The sequence below is a fragment of the Mesoplodon densirostris genome, chromosome 1 (genome assembly GCF_025265405.1).
Source record: "Mesoplodon densirostris isolate mMesDen1 chromosome 1, mMesDen1 primary haplotype, whole genome shotgun sequence".
Taxonomy (NCBI): domain Eukaryota; kingdom Metazoa; phylum Chordata; class Mammalia; order Artiodactyla; family Ziphiidae; genus Mesoplodon; species Mesoplodon densirostris.
The window spans coordinates 34603058-34623991 of record NC_082661.1 but is presented as its reverse complement, the minus strand read 5'-3'; the positions used below and the strand labels follow the sequence as shown (position 1 = coordinate 34623991).

General features: G+C 42.9%; 1 protein-coding gene and 1 long non-coding RNA gene across 2 annotated transcripts in view; one reads left to right on the top strand and one right to left on the bottom strand.

The window, feature by feature from the left end:
• The window catches only part of LOC132498809 (uncharacterized), a 185391-nt gene that overhangs the window by 28380 nt on the left and 136077 nt on the right, over window positions 1–20934 (bottom strand). The window lies entirely within an intron of this gene.
• On the top strand, window positions 6796–8170 carry LOC132498579 (mitotic checkpoint protein BUB3-like). Its single transcript, XM_060112451.1, has one exon. The coding sequence runs from the start codon at window positions 6864–6866 to the stop codon at window positions 7842–7844; it is 981 nt and encodes a 326-aa protein (XP_059968434.1). The 5' UTR covers window positions 6796–6863; the 3' UTR covers window positions 7845–8170.

The window sequence follows — 20934 nt, the reverse complement described above, 5'->3', positions numbered from 1 at the left end:
GTGTCCCCTGCATCGGCAGGTGGACTCTCAACCACTGCGCCACCAGGGAAGCCCAAGGAAATTATTTTGATAACACTTTGTTATCAAAGATGTTAGTCTAACTAGGCACAACTGTTGCTGTCAATGTATTCCCAGCCCTTCTCCTGGCTCTAAAGCTAAAGAAAATTCTGCCTTCTTCTACTCAATTTCTTCCTCTCCCCAAGTCCTCCTAGAGTCCTATTTTGGGGTCTCTCCTGAAGCAAACTGGGAGGAGAATAACACAAAGAAACTCACAGATTAGGCTGAAGAAGGGTGTTCGAATTTCAGTTTTGGAAGGGAGGGACCCAGAAGCAGCTGTGTAAGGGAAGTGGGTGGGAGAAAACATGGGGATTCTATGAAGTGTTTCTGTGGGTTACAGCCCTTTTGTGACATTAAGAAAAAATGTTGCTTGCCTGTGTTCATTTGAAACAAGTCTTCCTTGAGAATGGGCCCTATGAATCATAGTATCAATAGAATTACAGGAGAAACTAACATAATTCTGCCTCTTCCTTTGAATGAGCATTTGCATAATCCAAGTAGGTTATTCTGAACCGCATGAGGAACACGGAAAATTACCCAACACACAGGATCTCAAGTTACCCCCAACCAAGCAAACCGGAAGACAAATACTTATCAAAACCCTGCTATTTCTGATCTTCCCTTCCTTGGTATCACACCTAAAGCTTTCTGGAATCATTTTTGCTGCTTTAAAGCTGTTGGAGACATTTCCACTCCATCTTGTTTCGAAAGTTTCTTTTTCTGGAGGCCTTTGGCTTTAATGTCTCATTACTTGCCTCCGGCTGCCCTTTAAAACCTCTCACTGTGGGCTTCCCTGGTGGCGCAGTGGTTAAGAATCCACCTGCCAATGCAGGGGACACGTGTTCGAGTCCTGGTCCGGGAAGATCCCACATGCCGCGGAGCAACTAAGTCTGTGTGCCACAACTACTGAGCCTGCGCTCTAGAGCCCGTGAGCCACAACTACTGAGCCCACATGTCACAGCTACTGAAGCCTGCGCATCTAGAGCCTGTGCTCCACAACAAGAGAAGCCACTGCAATGAGAAGCCTGCGCACCACAACGAACAGTAGCCCCCGCTCACCTCAACTAGAGAAAGCCCATGCACAGCAACAAAGACCCAACACAGCCAAAAATAAATAAATAAAATAAATAAATTAAAAAAAAAAACCTCTCACTGTGGCCTGGGCTGATGTTTCCTACCTTCATGTCTCCCCCACATGACAGAGCTGGTGTTCTTGGTTCAGTTCCTTTTTCTGTCCTAAAGGGACCCTTCTAGCTTCCAGAACTGAAGGCATTTAAAGAAGAAAACAGCCACAAGGCCCAAAGGCGCTTAGTTAACTAAGTGTTAAATATGGACTTAGGTTTTACACCAGAGTATGAGGCATAGGATCAGGAGTGGCTTTTCCTGCTAAAGAAGGAAAACGGAAAGAAGAGGTAACACCAGCTGGAGAAAGTCTCCTGGTGACAGATAGAAGAAAATGTTGGTATCTGAGCTGCTGGGGTTCTTTCTCCTACCATCTCCCTCTCTGTCTGATTTTTTTTTTTTTCTTTCATCGAAAGAGGATAAGGGCAGAGATAACTAGGAAGAGTTGGAATTCACTGGGGAAATTACCTCACAAGCAGGCTATGGAAGAGGGCACCACAGAAACAGCTCCCCATGTAACCATGGTGATGAGCTGAGGCAGGAAGGGGTGGGGAGGGAGGGAGCAAAGAGCCAGTGCAGATAGAGGGCAGGAGGGGACGCAGGGAGGGGAGAAGACACCCAGGTCAAAGGGGTGAGTGACAGGAACTCTGAGTCTTTTAAGCTAAATTCAGGTTTTTAAAGGAAGAAAGAATTAATTTATGACTGCAATTAATTGAGAAGGCAGGATGCACATAATATCATGGGTTCTTTTTATGTTTAGACAGGGTTTTAAATGTTTCTTTGGAGTTTAGCTACTGTAACAAAGCAAGATTAGGAGTGAGCAGTGGAAAGCTGTGGTTAAATCAGGGGTGGGTGCCGGAAGGGTTGAAGAGGAAGGCAGACAGACCTAGAGCTACCTAGAAGCCCAGAGACCACGTGTCATCTCGCCTGAGCACAGCACCCGGCTGCCTCCTGGTGGTGGCTGTCTTACAGAAGATCCTCTCCCTGAGGCTGAAGCAGCAAAACCAAAGCCATCAGTGCAGGATGGCTAGGTTTAGCAAATAAAAATACAGGATGCCCAGTTAATTTTGAATGTCAGATAAATGGCGAATAATCTTTTAGTATGTTTGTGTTCCCTAATATTTTAGTGTGTTTGACAACCCTAAGAAGGGTGGCACCCACTGATTAAATATCTTCTTCTTGATCTCTCATCATCATGTATTTAAAAAAGGAAGGAGGGGGCTTCCCCGGTGGCGCGGTGGTTGAGAGTCCGCCTGCCGATGCAGGGGACACGGGTTCATGCCCCGGTCCGGGAGGATCCCACATGCCGCAGAGCGGCTGGACCCGTGAGCCATGGCCGCTGAGCCTGCGGGTCCGGAGCCTGTGCTCCGCAACGGGAGAGGCCACAGCAGTGAGAGGCCCGTGTAACGCACAAAAAAAAAAAAAAAAAAAAAAGGAAGGAGGGAAGGAAGGAAGGGAGGAAGAGAAAATATGAACCCCAAATTGTTAGTTTCTCTCTAATTATCTATCCACACTCCATCCCTTCTTGCTCTTCTGTCTCTTCACCATCACATGACACTTCTTAACCAGTCCCCACAATATGTCTTCAAAAAATCAAATCAGAACAAAGCCACACACAATCAAACCAAACCTCTCCGGCTCCTACAAACTCAGAGTGTCTTTGCCTAGGCGCTAATAGTGTATTACAACACCCCATATAGCCTCACCCGTGAACCTCTGAACCGACCTCACTACTTACCTTTCTTGCAGCTGCCAGATCTACACCTGCTGGTTGATCCCACCTCTGAGCTCCCTGCTTGCACTTTTCTCAGGCCCTTGTCTATGATTAGGACACAATTCTTAAGGTGTCGACTAGTTAAGTGACAGGTGTCAATAAACCCTGTAGTGGGGCTTCCCTGGTGGTGCAGTGGTTAAGAATCCGCCTGCCAATGCAGGGGACACTGGTTCGAGCCCTGGTCCAGGAAGGTCCTACATACCATGGAGCAACTAAGCCCATTCACCACAACTACTGAGCCTGCACTCTAGAGCCCGCGAGCCACAACTACTGATCCCACTCGCCACAATTACTGAAGCCCGTGCTCCACAACAAGTGAAGCCACCGCAATGAGAAGCCCACGCACCGCAATGAAGAGTAGCCCCCGCTCGTCGCAACTAGAGAAAGCCCATGTGCAGCAATGAAGGCCCAATGCAGCCAAAAATAAATTAATTAATTTTAAAAAATCCTGTAACAGTAACATTTCAAAGAAATGTTTCATAAAAGAGATCGATGTCTGTGGTTCCGCGCATGGTGAGTGGTCCTGGTGTTCTTTGATGGATTTTTCTCACACATCCCACTGCAGGTCCCAGCCCCTAGCCCTAACCTAACACCACTATAGAAAAGACCAGAAGTAAGACAAGAAATTGGCTCACAGATCATCTTAAAACTTCAGTCAGATCATGTCGTTCTATTTAAAACCCTCCACTGCTCTCTCATTACATTGAGAATAAAATACAAAATGTTCACAATGGCCTGTAAAGTCTGTAGGATTTTCCTCCACCCACACATCTCACTCTTTTCCAAGCTCACTGCTGGCCAGTCACATGGAAGCATTTTCTGTTCCTGGAAAATGCCAGGTCTTTTCATGCTGCAGGATCTTGCACTTGCTTTCCCTTCTGCCTGGAATGCTTCCCTCTGCCCAGATCTTTGGTTGGATAAATCATTCTGATCCTTCAGAATGCACTTTTGGGGTGCTAAGAATATTCTATATTATATCTTCAGATTTGTATGCTTTGCTCTATGGATGTCGTGCCTCAATAAAAGCTAAAATATAAAGTGGGCCACCTAGAGTAGTTCACTCCCACAACACCCTCTTTATTTACTTCTGGACAGTGATCACAATCCAATATTCATGTTGATGTGTTTGTTTAACGTTTGTCTTCCCCCCAGATCAGGAGTTGGCAAAATGATGGCCCACTGGCCAAATCCAGCCACCATCTGTTTTTGTAAATTAAGTTTTATTGGAACTCAGCCACTCCCATTCATTTAATGTCATCTAAGATGGCTTTTGTATTACAATGGCAGAGCTGAGAAGTTGTGACAGAGATTGCATGGCTCCACAGAACCTAAAATGTTTACTATCTGCCCCTTTCCCAAAAAAGTTTGCCAACCCCTGCTCTAGACTGTAAGTTTCATGAAGGCAAGAACTGTATCAGTCTTCTCTATCTGTATTTTCAAACTGTGCCCGACACAAACTCAATGAATGTTGGCTCCCACTGTGTCTCCTGCCAGCTGACCTCCAGTGCCATCTCTTAGTTTGCCCTTTCCCTCATTGGAGCCTGGCTCCTGGCCAGTTGCCCACAGATCATAGCTTCTTGCCACCTGCCTCCCTCCCAGTCCTGCCTCCCTGCTCTGTATCTCCAACCTGGTGTTACTTGTCCCCTGACGCTGAAAAGTGATCTGATCACAACAAATAATCCTATAACCCAAAAGCTTCCTCTGCTGTTTGTGGCCCATCAGAACTATGTTTTGTAATCAATCATTTTGTGGCATCCCAATCCATTCTCTATAATCACAGGAAGCACGCCTATTTAAATTTCAGTCTTCTATTATTCAGCTTTCTGGACAACATATTTACTTAGGTCTTTTTCTATTATAAAAATGATCCATCCAGGGCTTCCCTGGTGGCACAGTGGTTGAGAATCTGCCTGCCAATGCAGGGGATACGGGTTTGAGCCCTGGTCTGGGAAGATCCCACATGCCGCAGAGCAACTAGGCCCATGCGCCACAACTACTGAGCCTGCGCGTCTGGAGCCTGTGCTCCGCAACAAGAGAGGCCGTGACAGTGAGAGGCCCGCGCACCGCGATGAAGAGTGGCCCCCGCTTGCCACAACTAGAGAAAGCCCTCGCACAGAAAAGAAGACCCAACACAGCCCCCCCCCCAAAAAAAAGATCCATCCACATAACATGAAATTTTGGAAATAAAGAAGAAAATAAAAGGAAAAAATCACCAAGAGACAACCATTTTTAACACTTTGGTGTCATTTCTTTCCATTCTCCTTTCTACCTTTCTATTTTTTTTTTAAAGCACACTTGTATGAAACAAAAAATGGCTAACGGCAATTTTCTCTCTTGCATTCTGACAAGCATTTTTTAAATATTATACATTCTTTGTAAATTATTATTTTTAGAAGCTGCACAAAATTATATTGAGTGGATATATTTATGAAATATTTCCCTACTGTTGGGAAATATTTGTAATATATCCAGATTTTTATAACCAAAGATAATTATGAACATCTTTTGTGCATGAAGCTTTTTTTCTTCCATTTGGATTACTTCCTCAAGTAAATTTCCAGAAGCAGAATGCCTGGATCAAAGGATATATATATTTTTTGAGTTCAGATACATATTGTCATTCTCACTTTTTAAAAGGCATGAAAACCTCTAGATAATGCCTCAAAGTAAATACACTCATGATACTATTTCCTGTGCTCTAAATCCATAAGAATGAGGGATAAGATGTCAAAATATATATTTATATCCTTCTCTCAAAATACAAGAGGAGGGGCTTCCCTGGTGGCGCAGTGGTTGAGAGTCCGCCTGCCAATGCAGGGGACACGGTTTCATGCCCCAGTCAGGGAAGATCCCGCATGCCGCGGAGCGGCTGGGCCCGTGAGCCATGGCCGCTGAGCCTGCGCGTCCGGAGCCTGTGCTCCGCAACGGGAGAGGCCACAACAGTGAGAGGCCCACGTACCACAAAAAAAAAAAAAAAAAACAAGAGGAAGGTCTCAGCAGCTCAATATACAAATAAAACTTAAACAATAAGCAAAATGTTAAACCATAGGTGTAAGCAGCTGGAGCCAGGCAAGCAGGGCTGGAGTTAAATACCTTCCCGGACAGGCCTAAATACACCTTCTGTAATAGGAATCTGAGCTGGGCTTCCTACCTAAGAAGAGCGGGCAAGATAGCTCGACCCAGGCATGGAGAATTGTAGCAGAAATACTACTTGCTCAGGGCCAGTGTCCACGGCAGAGTCCCTTCTGCTCTGTGCCATATGAACTGTGGAGAGTTGTCACTCCAGAAATGGGGAGCTCTGAACTGAGCTGCACACATATGACATGGGTTGAGTCTGGTTAACCCATGAGATGGAGGCTAAGGCAGCTAAGAAAATGCCTCACAGACAAGGGACATGTGAAAGAAAATTCCCATGCAAAATGAGCTTTCCAGGAAAGGTTTGAAAACACACTTAGCACAATGAGAAGTAGTCCCAAAGGAGAGATTTATATCCTGAGGTGACAGATACAAGAAGAATCTAAAAAGAACTTTGAAATGAATCTGTTTAAAATCTTCAAAAAAATAAAAGAAGATAACATCAATAAAATCAGAATAGGAGATTATGAAACTGGAATAGGTAAATAATTTAAAAGAGCATTAAAAAATTATCCACCCCTCAACTTAAAAATAAAACCATCCCTTAAAGGAACTGTACTTCATGACATTGACAGAAGAGGGTGATCTTGAACTAGGAATGACAAATTACTCCAAATCCATAAGATAAAACAAAGCAGCATAAATCAACACAAAGCTACTCTAAGGGGAAAAAAATGAGAATAAAAAAATTATTTTTTGGCCCCGGCCTGCGAGAGCTTCGAGGGAAGCTAGGCGGCAGCGAGTAGCGGCGAAGTTGCTTCTGAGGGAGCCTAAGATGACCGGTTCTAACGAGTTCAAGCTGAACCAGCCACCCGAGGACGGCATCTCCTTGGTGAAGTTCAGTCCGAACACCTCCCAGTTCCTGTTGGTCTCCTCCTGGGACACGTCCGTGCGCCTTTACGATGTGCCGGCCAATTCCATGCGGCTCAAGTACCAGCACACCGGCGCCGTCCTGGACTGCGCTTTCTACGATCCAACACATGCCTGGAGTGGGGGATTAGACCATCAATTGAAAATGCATGATTTGAACAGTGATCAAGAAAATCTTGTTGGAACCCATGATGCCCCTATCAGATGTGTTGAACACTGTCCAGAAGTGAATGTGATGGTTACTGGGAGTTGGGATCAGACAGTTAAATTGTGGGATCCCAGAACCCCTTGTAATGCTGGGACCTTCTCTCAGCCTGAAAAGGTGTATACCCTCTCAGTGTCCGGAGACCGGCTGATTGTGGGCACCGCAGGCCGCAGAGTGTTGGTGTGGGACTTACGGAACATGGGCTACGTGCAGCAGCGCCGGGAGTCCAGCCTCAAGTACCAGACTCGCTGCATACGAGCATTTCCAAACAAGCAGGGTTATGTATTAAGCTCTATTGAAGGCCGAGTGGCAGTTGAGTACTTGGACCCAAGCCCTGAGGTACAGAAGAAGAAGTATGCCTTCAAGTGTCACAGACTAAAAGAAAATAATATTGAGCAAATTTACCCAGTCAATGCCATTTCGTTTCACAACATCCAGAATACCTTTGCCACAGGTGGTTCTGATGGATTTGTAAATATTTGGGATCCATTTAACAAAAAGCGACTGTGCCAGTTCCATCGGTACCCCACCAGCATTGCGTCACTCGCCTTCAGTAACGATGGGACTACACTTGCAATAGCATCATCGTATATGTATGAAATGGATGACATGGAACATCCCAAAGATGGTATCTTCATTCGCCAAGTGACAGATGCAGAAACAAAACCCAAGTCCACCTAATCATCTCGTGAAAGTGGTTTCTCTATGGAAAGCTTTGTTTTGCTTCCTACAATGACATGCTTATCCCCTAAGGGATGCGTTATAGTCATTGTGGACGCGTTATTTAGTATGTGGATTTCTCTGTTTTCTGTCTTGCAAAAAACTTGTCTGTGTGCCCTTTCATACTGACTATGTGTAGGATGAGGAGTCTTTGTGTCCTTTTGCAGTAGTCTGAAGAATTGTTTTTCCCCCCAGCAAGCCCAGTTGCTGTGTATGAGCAGCTTGAGCTCTTTTTGTAAAATAACCTAAACCTGTTAATTCCATGCTGTCTAATAAATCAGAGATTCAGAACCCTTAAAAAATTATTTTTTTTAATTTTTAAATTTTATTTATTTATTTTTGACTGTGTTGGGTCTTCGTTGGTTGGCGCAGGCTTCCTCTAGTTGCAGTGAGCGGGGTCTACTCTTCATTGCCGTGTGAGGTCTTCTCATTGTGGTGGCTTCTCTTGTTGCGGAGCACGGGCTCTAGGCGCATGGGCTTCATTAGTTGTGGCACGAGGGCTCAGTAGTTGTGGCGCACAGGCTTAGTTGCTCCACAGCATGAGGGATCTTCCTGGAGCAGGGCTTGAACCCATGTCCCCTGCATTGGCAGGCGGATTCTTAACCACTGCGCCACCAGGGAAGCCCCGAGAATAAAAAAATCTTAGCTGGAGAAAATTCTTACCAAAAAAACACAAAATTCCAAACGGATTAATATCACCAAACAAGCATTTGGAAATAGGAAAAGCCACTTTAAATTAAAAATTCAAAATCCAAGAACAGAAATGGACAAAGTGATAGGTAGATAGATAGATAAAGTGATTGAGCAATCAACTGAATGAACTTGGGGAAAAAAAGACAAAATTATTTTAGGAATGAAGGCTAAATTATAAGTACCCAACAGAGAATAGACTCAAATGAAATTTTAATAAAGAGTATTGAGGAGAGGCAGAAAAATAAACAAGAAAATAAAAACGAAATAAAGAACTAAAAGGATTCAGACAGAAAGTGGTTGAAATGGAAGACAAAGAAAATTAAGGATACAAATCATTGGAACTCCTGAAGAAGACATGTAAAACAATGGAATACAATTTATATTTAACCCTATAATTCAACATGGAGATCTACACCCTGTTCATGTACTGGAAGACTCAATATTGTTAAGATGTCAATTCTCCCCAGATTGAACTATAGACTTGTCTAGGAAATACTCCCTGTGTCTCCTTTACCTTTACACTCACTGACACTTCTGACATGAGATGTGTGGGTTTATTCCCACACTCACCCATTTTCCAACAGCAGCTGGATGCCCTACAGTTCAGTTCAATCTGACACTATGTACCTGGAGTGGGCATCAGATCCCCTAAGTTAAGGGCTCAGTCCCACAAGACTGTCCACACTTCAGATGCCAATCACAAGTCTCAGGTTGTCCCTGGTACTTCCGACTAAACAGCTATAAATCGAAGTTCCCACAACCACCTCCCTAGATTTAATAATTTGCTAGACCAGGTCACAGAACTCAGGGAAACATTTACTACTACATTTTCCAGTTTATTACGTAATAAAGGATATGGGACTTCCCTGGTGGCGCAGTGGTTAAGAATCCACCTGCCAGTGCAGGGGACACGGGTTCAGCCCTGGTCCGGGAAGATCCCACATGCCACAGAGCAACTGAGCCTGTGAGCTGCAACTACTGAGCCTGCGCCCTAGAGCCCGCGAGCCACAACTACTGAGCCCGTGTGCCACAGCTACTGAAGCCCGCTTGCCTAGAGCCCGTGCTCCACAGCAAGAGAAGCCACTGCAATGAGAAGCCCACGCACCGCAACAAAGAGTAGACCCCGCTCTCCTCAACTAGAGAAAGCCCGTGCACAGCAACGAAGACCCAATGCAGTAAAATAATTAATTAATTAATTAATTTAAAAAAATGAATCTCAACTATTGCTTTACATTATATATAAAAATGTATTCAAAATGAATCATAAACCTAAACATAATACCTAAAGAAGTAAAATTTGTAGAAGAAAACATGTACCAGAAAATATCTGTGACCCTGGAGTAGACAAAGATTTCTTAGATTAGACACAAAAAAGCACAAAATATAAAAGAAAGCTGATAAATTGGACTTTACCAAAATCATAAATTTCTGCTCTTTCAAGTACAGCATTAAAAAAAGAAATAGTCAAGCCATGAAAATATTGTGAGAAAATATTCACAATACATACATAAGACCAAGGACTTTTATCCAGAATATGAAAAGAACTCTTATAACTCAATAATGAGAAGATAGACTACTTAACTTTAAAAATTGGAAAGGAAGATTGGGACGGAAGAATCTCAGGCAAGCTGTCGAGGAGTTTTCAAGCCAAAGTCACACTCCTCTTGATGGAATGGGCTTGCCTCAGTCCCTCTGCTGTGCTCAATCATTGGAGCAAGTAGCCTAGGGAAGCGGGACTCAGTGCACTGGTGGTGGAGATAGAGGGGCAGGAGTAGGGGCTGGCTTGCAATTTTGCTCTTCAGTAGGAAATCCAGTGGCACATTTTCACAGCCACCCCCTTCTCTGTCTCTACTTTCTGTTCTTCTGCCTTTGCTTTCCCAAGTATCATTTTTCTCTGAGCTTCTATTCCTCCTTTACAAAATCAGAGATATGATCATCAGATCTTAAGCATTCTCCTAACATCTGGCAAAGATGAGGAATTCCGGCTTTGTGACCCCCTGAAACTTTGCAGCAGAAAAACATTATTCTCACTGTTGTTAGGGCCACTCCTTTTCTCCAGCCCCACATCCCCTAGCGTGGTGAGTCCTTACCTCTCTCAGGGAATTCTGCCCCATTCTTACACTGTAATAAGATGCTAGAATGCAGAAAATCCCACATTACACCATCAGCCAACTCTGAGTGTGTGTGTGTGTGTGTGTGTGTGTGTGTGTGTGTGTGTGTTTATTCTCACACAGTGTTAAGCTTTTAAATGTTTTAAGCATTTTTTTTTTGGAAGACCTGGTGATTCTATCACAAACAGTTTTCTGGAGATTCCTCTGGCCTAGATGAGCTGTTAACCTTTGAAGTTGTTATGGGAACCAGTGTATTTTTTTAATAAATTTTTGATGTAAAGGAAAGAGAATCAGTGATGCTTATCTCAAAGGAAAACAAATGAGGCATTGGAAGATATGAAAAAATTTAAAAACCTGAACATATCAAGTAATAAAAACAGCCTTTCCACCTTTACTCAAAACATATCAATGGAAAGCTCTCATATTAACACATTGAAGAAGAAAAACCATATGATCATCTCAATAGATGCAGAGAAAGCTTTCAACAAAATTCAACACCCATTTATGATAAAAAACCCTGCAGAAAGTAGGCATAGAGGGAACTTTCCTCAACATAATAAAGGCCATATATGACAAACCCACAGCCAACATCGTCCTCAATGGTGAAAAACTGAAACCATTTCCACTAAGATCAGGAACAAGACAAGGCTGCCCACTCTCACCACTCTTATTCAACTTAGTTTTGGAAGTTTTAGCCACAGCAATCAGAGAAGAAAAGGAAGTAAAAGGAATCCAAATTGGAAAAGAAGAAGTAAAGCTGTCACTGTTTGCAGATGACATGATACTCTACATAGAGAATCCTAAAGATGCTACCAGAAAACTACTAGAGCTAATCAATGAATTTGGTAAAGTAGCAGGATACAAAATTAATGCACAGAAATCTCTGGCTTTCCTGTACACTAATGATGAAAAATCTGAAAGTGAAATCAAGAAAACACTCCCAGGGCCTCCCTGGTGGCGCAAGTGGTTGAGAGTCCGCCTGCCGATGCAGGGGATACGGGTTCGTGCCCCGGTCTGGGAGGATCCCATATGCCGCGGAGCGGCTGGGCCCGTGAGCCATGGCCGCTGAGCCTGCGCGTCCGGAGCCTGCGCGTCCGGAGCCTGTGCTCCGCAACGGGGGAGGCCACAACAGTGAGAGGCCCGCATACCGCAAAAAAAAAAAAAAAAAAAAAAGAAAACACTCCCATTTACCATTGCAACAAAAAGAATAAAATATCTAGGAATAAACCTACCTAAGGAGACAAAAGACCTGTATGCAGAAAATTATAAGACACTGATGAAAGAAATTAAAGATGATACAAATAGATGGAGAGATATACCATGCTCCTGGATTGGAAGAATCAATATTGTGAAAATGACTCTACTACCCAAAGCAATCTACAGATTCAATGCAATCCCTATCAAACTACCACTGGCATTTTTCACAGAACTAGAACAAAAAATTTCAAAATTTGTTTGGAAAAACAAAAGACCCCGAATAGCCAAAGCAATCTTGAGAACAAAAAACGGAGCTGGAGGAATCAGGCTCCCTGACTTCAGACTATACTACAAAGCTACAGTAATCAAGACAGTGTGGTACTGGCACAAAAACAGAAAGATAGATCAATGGAACAGGATAGAAAGCCCAGAGATAAACCCACGCATATATGGTCAACTTATCTTTGATAAAGGAGGCAGGAATGTACAGTGGAGAAAGGACAGCCTCTTCAATAAGTGGTGCTGGGAAAACTGGACAGGGACATGTAAAAGTATGAGATTAGATCATTCCCTAACACCATACACAAAAATAAGCTCAAAATGGATTAAAGACCTAAATGTAAGGCCAGAAACTATCAAACTCTTAGAGGAAAACATAGGCAGAACACTCTGTGACATAAATCACAGCAAGATCCTTTTGGACCCACCTCCTAGAGAAATGGAAATAAAAACAAAGATAAACAAATGGGACCTAATGAAACTTCAAAGCTTTTGCACAGCAAAGGAAACCATAAACAAGACCAAAAGACAGCCCTCAGAATGGGAGAAAATATTTGCAAATGAAGCAACTGACAAAGGATTAATCTCCAAAATTTATAAGCAGCTCATGCAGCTCAATAGCAAAAAAACAAACAACCCAATCCAAAAATGGGTAGAAGACTTAAATAGGCATTTCTCCAAAGAAGATATACAGACTGCCAACAAACACATGAAAGAATGCTCAACATCATTAATCATTAGAGAAATGCAAATCAAAACTACAATGAGATATCATCTCACACCAGTCAGAATGGCCATCAAGAAATCTAGAAACAATACATGCTGGAGAGTGTGTGGAGAAAAGGGAACACTCTTGCACTGCTGGTGGGAATGTGAATTGGTACAGCCACTACGGAGGACAGTATGGAGGTTCCTTAAAAAACTAAAAATAGAACTACCATATGACCCAGCAATCCCACTACTAGGCATATACCCTGAGAAAACCAGAATTCAAAAAGAGACATGTACCAAAATGTTCATTGCAGCTCTATTCACAATAGCCCGGAGATGGAAACAACCTAAGTGTCCATCATCGGATGAATGGATAAAGAAGGTGTGGCACATATATACAGTGGAATATTACTCAGCCATAAAAAGAAACGAAACTGAGCTATTTGTAATGAGGTGGATAGACCTAGAGTCTGTCATACAGAGTGAAGTAAGTCAGAAAGAGAAAGACAAATACCGTATGCTAACACATATATATGGAATTTAAGAAAAAAAATGTCATGAAGAACCTAGGGGTAAAACAGGAATAAAGACACAGACCTACTTGAGAATGGACTTGAGGATATGGGGAGGGGGAAGGGTAAGCTGTGACAAAGCGAAAGAGAGGCATGGACATATATACAGTACCAAACGTAAGGTAGATAGATAGTGGGAAGCAGCCACATAGCACAGGGAGATCAGCTCGGTGACCGCCTGGAGGGGTGGGATAGGGAGGGTGGGAGGGAGTGAGACGCAAGAGGGAAGGGATGTGGGAACGGATGTATATGTATGACTGATTCACTTTGTTATAAAGCAGAAACTAATAAAAAAAAACAATTCCACAATTTGGTGAATAAGAGCCCTTATTTCTATGGATAAGGTCAATTCATACTTGTTGGATGAATGAATGAATGCAGAATGGGAGACAAGGTGACCCTAGCATTGTATTGGGTAAACAGGTCATGCTTTACTACTTGCATGGATTCTAGGAATTAAAGGGGTTCATCACCTGATGATTAGCCACTGATCCCAGCTTTTCATCAGCTCTGTTTCTTAAACCTGGAGAAATTTCACTGTGAATCACTCATTCACTTCTCAGAATTATATTTTCTGTGCTGTGGAAGTCTGAAAGTTAGTATCTACAAAAATATCACCCTGTGAAGTAGTTCAAAAAAGCCAATGATAATATGTGGCTGTAGGACACAAGTCTCCTTTCGAACAAATGTAACCACTGTATCCAGGTATTGCAGCCTCTCAAGCATAAAATAAGATCACATTAATTTTTCATGCCCGCATTTTAATGGCTGGAACCACTGAGCTCCTTGCTAGATCTTAGGCTCTTGCAGTGGACACAGGGATGGTGAATCCCCAGGTCTCTGTTCAAGGAAGGACTTGCCCAGCTGATGAGAGTGCTGTCAGCAGAGAACCTTCAGCTGTCAGCCCCTTCAGGGTCAGCCTCATACTTATACAGATGGTCCCTGACTTAGAATGGTCAGGCTTAGAATGGCTACAGAGAGCTCCTTTGCCTAAGGTTACACCCTTCCTGGGGCAGCTTATACCTAATGATGGATGGGAGCTGGGCTATGTAGTCCCAGCCATTTCAGCCCAACATGGGACAACTCAGATGCGTTGGGTTGCCTGTAGGGTTAGTGGAGGCTGGTGGACCTACATATTAGTCCACCTTCTCTCTCAGCCCAGCTCAGCTTCCTTCCCCTTCCTGCCACATGTGTTGATCTCAAGGGTGCTTCCTGTAAACATCCTGCACACTAAACTCCATCTCAGAATGTGCTTGTGGAGGACCCAACCTGCAACAACTCCTGCCCACTGCCACCTAGCACTGTCAGATAAAATATGGAACTCCCAGTTAAATGTGAATTTCAGATAAACAATGGATAACTTTTTAGTACAGATCTTCCTCGGCTTATGATGGGGTTACATCCAGATAAACCCATCATAAGTTGAAAATGTCGTAAGTCAAAAATGCATTTAATACACCTAACCTACCAAACGTCATAGCCTAGCCTAGCCTATGTTAAACATTCTCAGAACACTTACATAAGCTGAACGTTGAGCACAATCATCTAACACAAAGCTATTTTATACTATAGTGCTGAAGGTCTCATGAAGTGTCTTGAATAGTGTATTGAAAGTGAAAAACAGAATGGTTGTAAGTGTATTGGTGGCTTACCCTTATGATCATGTGGCTGCCTGGAAGCTGCCACTGGCCAGTATCACTATAGTATCATACAGCATATTGTGAGTACAGAAAAAAGTCAAAATTCAGAATTCTAAGTACAGTTTCTACTGAATGCATATTGCTTTCACAACACTGTAAAGTCAAAAAAAGTAAGGCAGAAAGAGAAAAACAAATATCGTATATTAACACATATATGTGGAATCTAGAAAAGTGGTACAGATGAACCTATTTGCAAAGCAGAAATAGAGACACAGATGTAGAGAACAAATGTACGGACACCAAGGGGGGAAAGGAGGGGGTGGGATAAATTGGGAGACTGGGATTGACATATATACACTACTATGTATAAAATAGATAACTAATGAGAACCTGCTGTTCTCAAGCACAAGGAACACTCAGTGCTCTGTGGTGACCTCAATGGGAAGGCAACCCCAAAAAAGAGGGGATATGTGTATACATATAGCTGACTTGATTCACCGTACAGCAGAAACTAACACAACATTGTAAAGCAACTCTACCCAATTAAAAAAAATTGTTTAAGTCGAACCATTCTAAGTCAGGGACCATCTGTATAAGTATGTCTCAAATATTATTTTGGCTCTATTCCCTATGCCTAGTATGGTGCTTGGCTTAGATAAATGTTTGTTGGATGAATGAGAATGTTAGGACCTTATTAGAAAATAGAATGCCCTGTTATACAAGGAAGAAGGCAGAGGTGGGCAATGGTCTCCTACTTTCCATTATGCGAGCACTTCTCAAAAGGTCCACAGATAAGCAACATCCCCACTACCTGAGGATGCTGGTTACAAATGCAGATTCCTGGGCCCCACCAGCTTTAGTGAAGGAGGACCTCTGGGGCTGATCCCTAGAAATCTGCATTTGTAGCAAGCTACCTGGAAGATTCTTCTGTCCCCTAAGGTTTGAGAAACTTCTACACTGAGAATGGTGGCCTTGAACTAGAAAAAACAGTTTTATCCAAATTGAGCAGGCCTCTCTCTGTGGTCACCAAAGAACTGTAGAGAACAAGAGACGAGCCCTGTCTCCTTCCCTTCCTCTTGAGTCTCCTTTGGATAGAAAGTAAGTTCTTGGACCAGACTGATCGTCGTAATCTCTGGGAGAAGAGTTGTATAAGATTTCAGATCTACTAAATCAGAGGCTCCGAGGGTAATATGCTGAGCATGGGAGGGCCTCAGAGAAGCCAGAGTGGCTGGGAAAGGTATTAGGGGAGAGATGCTTTGAACGACAGGCAGGATTGCACGGGCATATTGGAAAGGTTTGAGTATTCCAGAATTATAGACTCCACAGGCTTAGAACAGGAGAAGCATGGCCGGAGGAGACACTCACTGTTAGAAAGTGCCTGAATCTCAGTGACACGTTGCTTCAGGATCTGGGTGGCAACTTCAGGACCATTCCTCTCTAGCTCCAAACACAGTTTCAAGTTTCTGCTGTCAGATGTCCCTCTGGAAATAAGCAGAGGAATCTTCCTACAAGGTTTACTCAGATCTCAAATGTGTCAACACAAAAACTAAATGATCGGGCTTCCCTGGTGGTGCAGTGGTTGAGAGTCCGCCTGCCGATGCACGGTACACGGGTTCGTGCCCTGGTCCAGGAAGATCCCACATGCCGTGGAGTGGCTGGGCCCGTGAGCCATGGACGCTGAGCCTGCGCGTCCGGAGCCTGTGCTCCGCTACGGGAGAAGCCACAACAGTGAGAGGCCCACGTACCGCCAAAAACCCCCCAAAAAACTAGATGATCATCTGCCAGGAGTTCCCAGATTGGTGCCCCAGTCGTCTGGACCCTGAAGTCCAAAACCTCATATTCAAATTTCATACCTTTGACCAAGTCCTCCTCACTCAACATTCTACTCTCTTCCTCACAGGATGAAGGTGCAAAGGTACATGGAATGGGTGAGTGGTTTTCCCCAGATGCCAAACAATATCACAAAATTTTCCTCTCCCTCCCATTTTATCATTTAAGGAACAACAGGATTTATGAGTAAGAGGCATCTAGGCATTTGGTATTTGTGCAAGGTGATTTGGGGCTGATGAAGAATATGTGACCTCCATGGAGGGGTGAGGTGGGGGAGTCACTCTCAGCACACACCTGGCTAGAGCAGCAGGTGCATGTGGGGAAGAGTGAAGAATAAGTTTGGATCATTGATAGCAATTTACCAGCCTTGGTATGCTAAGAGGGACAGTTCATCTTCTCAGCCCATCTTTCTAGACCAACGTTATTGCAAGTCTCAGCTCACACTGTCACCTCCACAAAGAAGCCATCCCTAAGCACCTATTTTATTTTTAATTTTCTTAACATTTATTTATTTATTTGGCTGTGCCAGGTCTTAGTTGCGGCACTCGAGATCTTCACTGTGGCATGCGGGATCTTAGTTGCGGCATGTGGGATCTAGTTCCCTGACCAGGGATCGAACCCGGGCCCCCTGCATTGGGAGCACAGATCCTTAACCACTGGACCACCAGGAAAGTCCTGCTAAGCACCAGTTTTAAAATTGCTCCCTCCCCACTCTGACACTCTCCATCACATTACACTGTTTCATCTTGTTTAGTGTGCTGCTCATATATTTAGAATTATGTTGCTTTTTACTTATTTACTTGTTTGCTATCTTTGCCTTCACGAGAATGTAAATTCCATGAGAACTGTCTGTCAGTTTTGTCCACAGCTGTAATCCCTCGCCTAGCATTATTCCTTGCATTCCTTAAGTACGCCATAAAATGGTGGTTGACTGGATGAATGAACTTACATTTTTTTTCATTGAACATGATGAATATTTGTTAATCCATAACAGAAACGTAAGCACAAATGCTATGATGATAGAAGTATCTATGCCATAGGGACCCTTAGTTTGCACTGTTCCTTGGGGCTCATGTGGACTGTTTTGTTAATTCTGAACTACATTTGAAAAGCCACTGACAAGTTCTGTGGAGAAAAAGACAAAAGTTGAGCATTGCAAAGTCCTTACCAAATTGTTGCACAGGGTTTTATGATTTGACATTTAGGGGGAAATCAGCAAGTCAGCTTATACTCAACAGAAATTCAAGAGGTGACAGGTAATAATTACTCATGAACATTACATTTGAAAACCTTTAGCATGAAAAAAATCTTTAGATAGATGCATGTATTTCTCTTAAATTTTATCTCAGAAAAAGTAGACTTTAATGAGTCTTTTTAATGAATAAAAACTCATTTTTAAAACTAAATAAAACTTGCCACAATCTGCATGTTCAATGAAGTATTTTGTTAAAATTTACGTGGAGAAGAAATCAAATTCAATTAATCACTAAGAAGTCAGAGTTCAGTCAATGATAAAAGACCTAGAAACTAGAATCATAAAAGCTCCCAGGTGTCAATGAAGTTGCATACCACTTCCTAACAGATAAGATTATAATATTCAAAATTTGTTATCTGCATCTCTAGGTCTAATTCTCCTGTTTTGAATGTCACAAAAGGTCATTTCTTCGAATCTCCAAAGAGCAGAATTTTTCTAAAAATAGGCAAATAGCACCTGTACATCCTTTACCCTTCCAAAGTCTATGCATCTATAATTATGCCCTGCTTTTTAGAAGGAGACAGCTAAATTATCTGTGCCTTTTAAAGAAATGTTCAGGAATTTGGTTAAGGTTGTCAAATTTATAAGATGATTAACTAGCTTAAAGCAGGCTATTTAGGTTTCTACTATTGATGTTAAAACATTTGTCTTTGTTCATTTATTTTTCATTCCTTTCCTTCTAATGTTATTTGAGTTACGGGTCTTTGTCCATCACTAGATAATGTGCGTCAATTTCAGAGCCTCTGTTGCTTACAGAACTTAGCACAACTCATTCATTCAACAAATACTTTTAAGTGCCTGTTATGATCTAGATACTGCAGAAATAGCAGTAAACAGAGACACCTGCCTTCTTGGAGCCTGTATTTTAGTGGTGAAGACAGACAATGAATAAGTAAAATGTGTACTCTTGCTAGATTGTGATGGGTGCTAAGGAGAAAGCTAAGCAGAGAAGGGTACATGGGAAATCTGTGCATGGGGGGAGGGAAGCCGGAAAAGGCCTCAAGGAGAGACACCATTTGAGTAAAGTTGGGAAGCAAGTAGGGGCACACCAGGCAGACAGAAAGCACTCATATGTATTGAGTAACTGAACCATGGTCAATTAGTTTCTCAGCTCTCACTATGTTTGGGATGTCTCTTCCACTGAGGGGCTGGTGTGTTTATATTGTAGAAATCTTGTCCTTTCTCATAACTCTTGAATGATGTCCTTATTCACAGCCAAAAATAGCAATCCCAGATCAGCTGATATGCATATTTACGTCCCCAAGAATAAATGACTCTGCACTGTCAAAAACTGGCTGGGAAGCCAGCTGGCTGGATATGTAGAGGGTAACGTAGTAGCCTGCATTTGTGGGAATTAAGCAACACCACCTGCAGCTGTGTGGATGTGGCACAGTATGAAATGGAAGGGATCAAAGAATTCCAAAGAGAAAGCAGAAGGCAGAAGTCTTGCTATTGGGAGTTAAGGTTTTACACACAAAAATGGCGTCAGGGACGGAGAAATTTCCTCCTCGATCCCTCTTGAGTTCTTGTGGCTGGGCTAATAATAAAATTAACAGACAGATGAACAGGAGCAAAAGAAACAGATTTTAATCCTGTGCCCAGAGGTCTCATAGAAATGGGACCTAAGAAGTGGCCAAAGCAGGCAGCTTTTTATACTTTTTAGACAAAGAAACAAATTTATGAGGAATTGACAGGACAAAGAAACGTGGGTTTTGGGTGCTCAATTAGTGAAGAATCTAAACAGAGTTTGGGCTTAGGGTAGTAAATTAAAGAAGTAACAAGGTTTATTTATCTGGGCTTCTCAGCCCCAAATTCCTTAAGGGTGTCCTTCTACCTCCAGATGCAGGGAGGGCGCCTTTCACGTGAGAGATTTATTTCCTGCTTTTAGGGCGGCAGAGAGGAGGAGTAGAGTGTCCCTCTTGCACTGGCCATTTCTTAAGTAACTTTCATGCAAAATAATCAATGTGCCATTGAGGTACATTTTGGGGTGGCTGATCCTGGGTTCCAACAATAGCAATAAAACTCTGAACTGTAAACTAGTTTCTAGTTCTGGCATGTACATCTGTGGACTTTTCTCCAGCCTTATCTATTGGTCGTACCCAAGCAGCATGTTATTCTTGGTACAAACTACCACCACCAGGAACTGAATGCCCTCTTAGCTCTCTGTGCCTTTGCACGTGCTCTGTACTCCTGACCCTTAGCCTTCCAAGACTCAAGTCAAAATTTCACCTTTTCTGTCAAAACCCAATGAACCATAACTTAAACTCGGTGCATATCACTGTAGGTGAATTATATCTCAAAAAAATGAAAGAAAAAAACTTCATCTCCTCTGAGAAGCCTTCCTGGCACAACCTCCCATTCCCCCCAACCTTCCCCCCACCAGCAGGTTTGGCCATGATGCCTGGCAGTTCCAGAGACTGGGAGTGAGCTTCCTAGTGAGCCCAGGAGCCAAAGGAGGGGATGTTAGTGCACCTGGTAATGATCCAGGTGGATTATTGCTTTCTTTGCCTATTCCACATTCCTCCTCCTTTATCCTTTCAGCTGCAGACAGATACTTTCTGCCTCCTAGGGTTTTGTTCACTGTCTAATTATTGAGTAAAGATGCATTTTAATATTTCCCCCATTTTTGCTAACTTCTAGGAACACTAATTCAAACTTTACATCATAATTCAGACTTGTCCCATCCATCCATCTGTTAGAGGTCAAAGCATAGTTATACAGGTTTTTGAGACAGAGGGCTGTATGTTAAATGATGTAGATAGT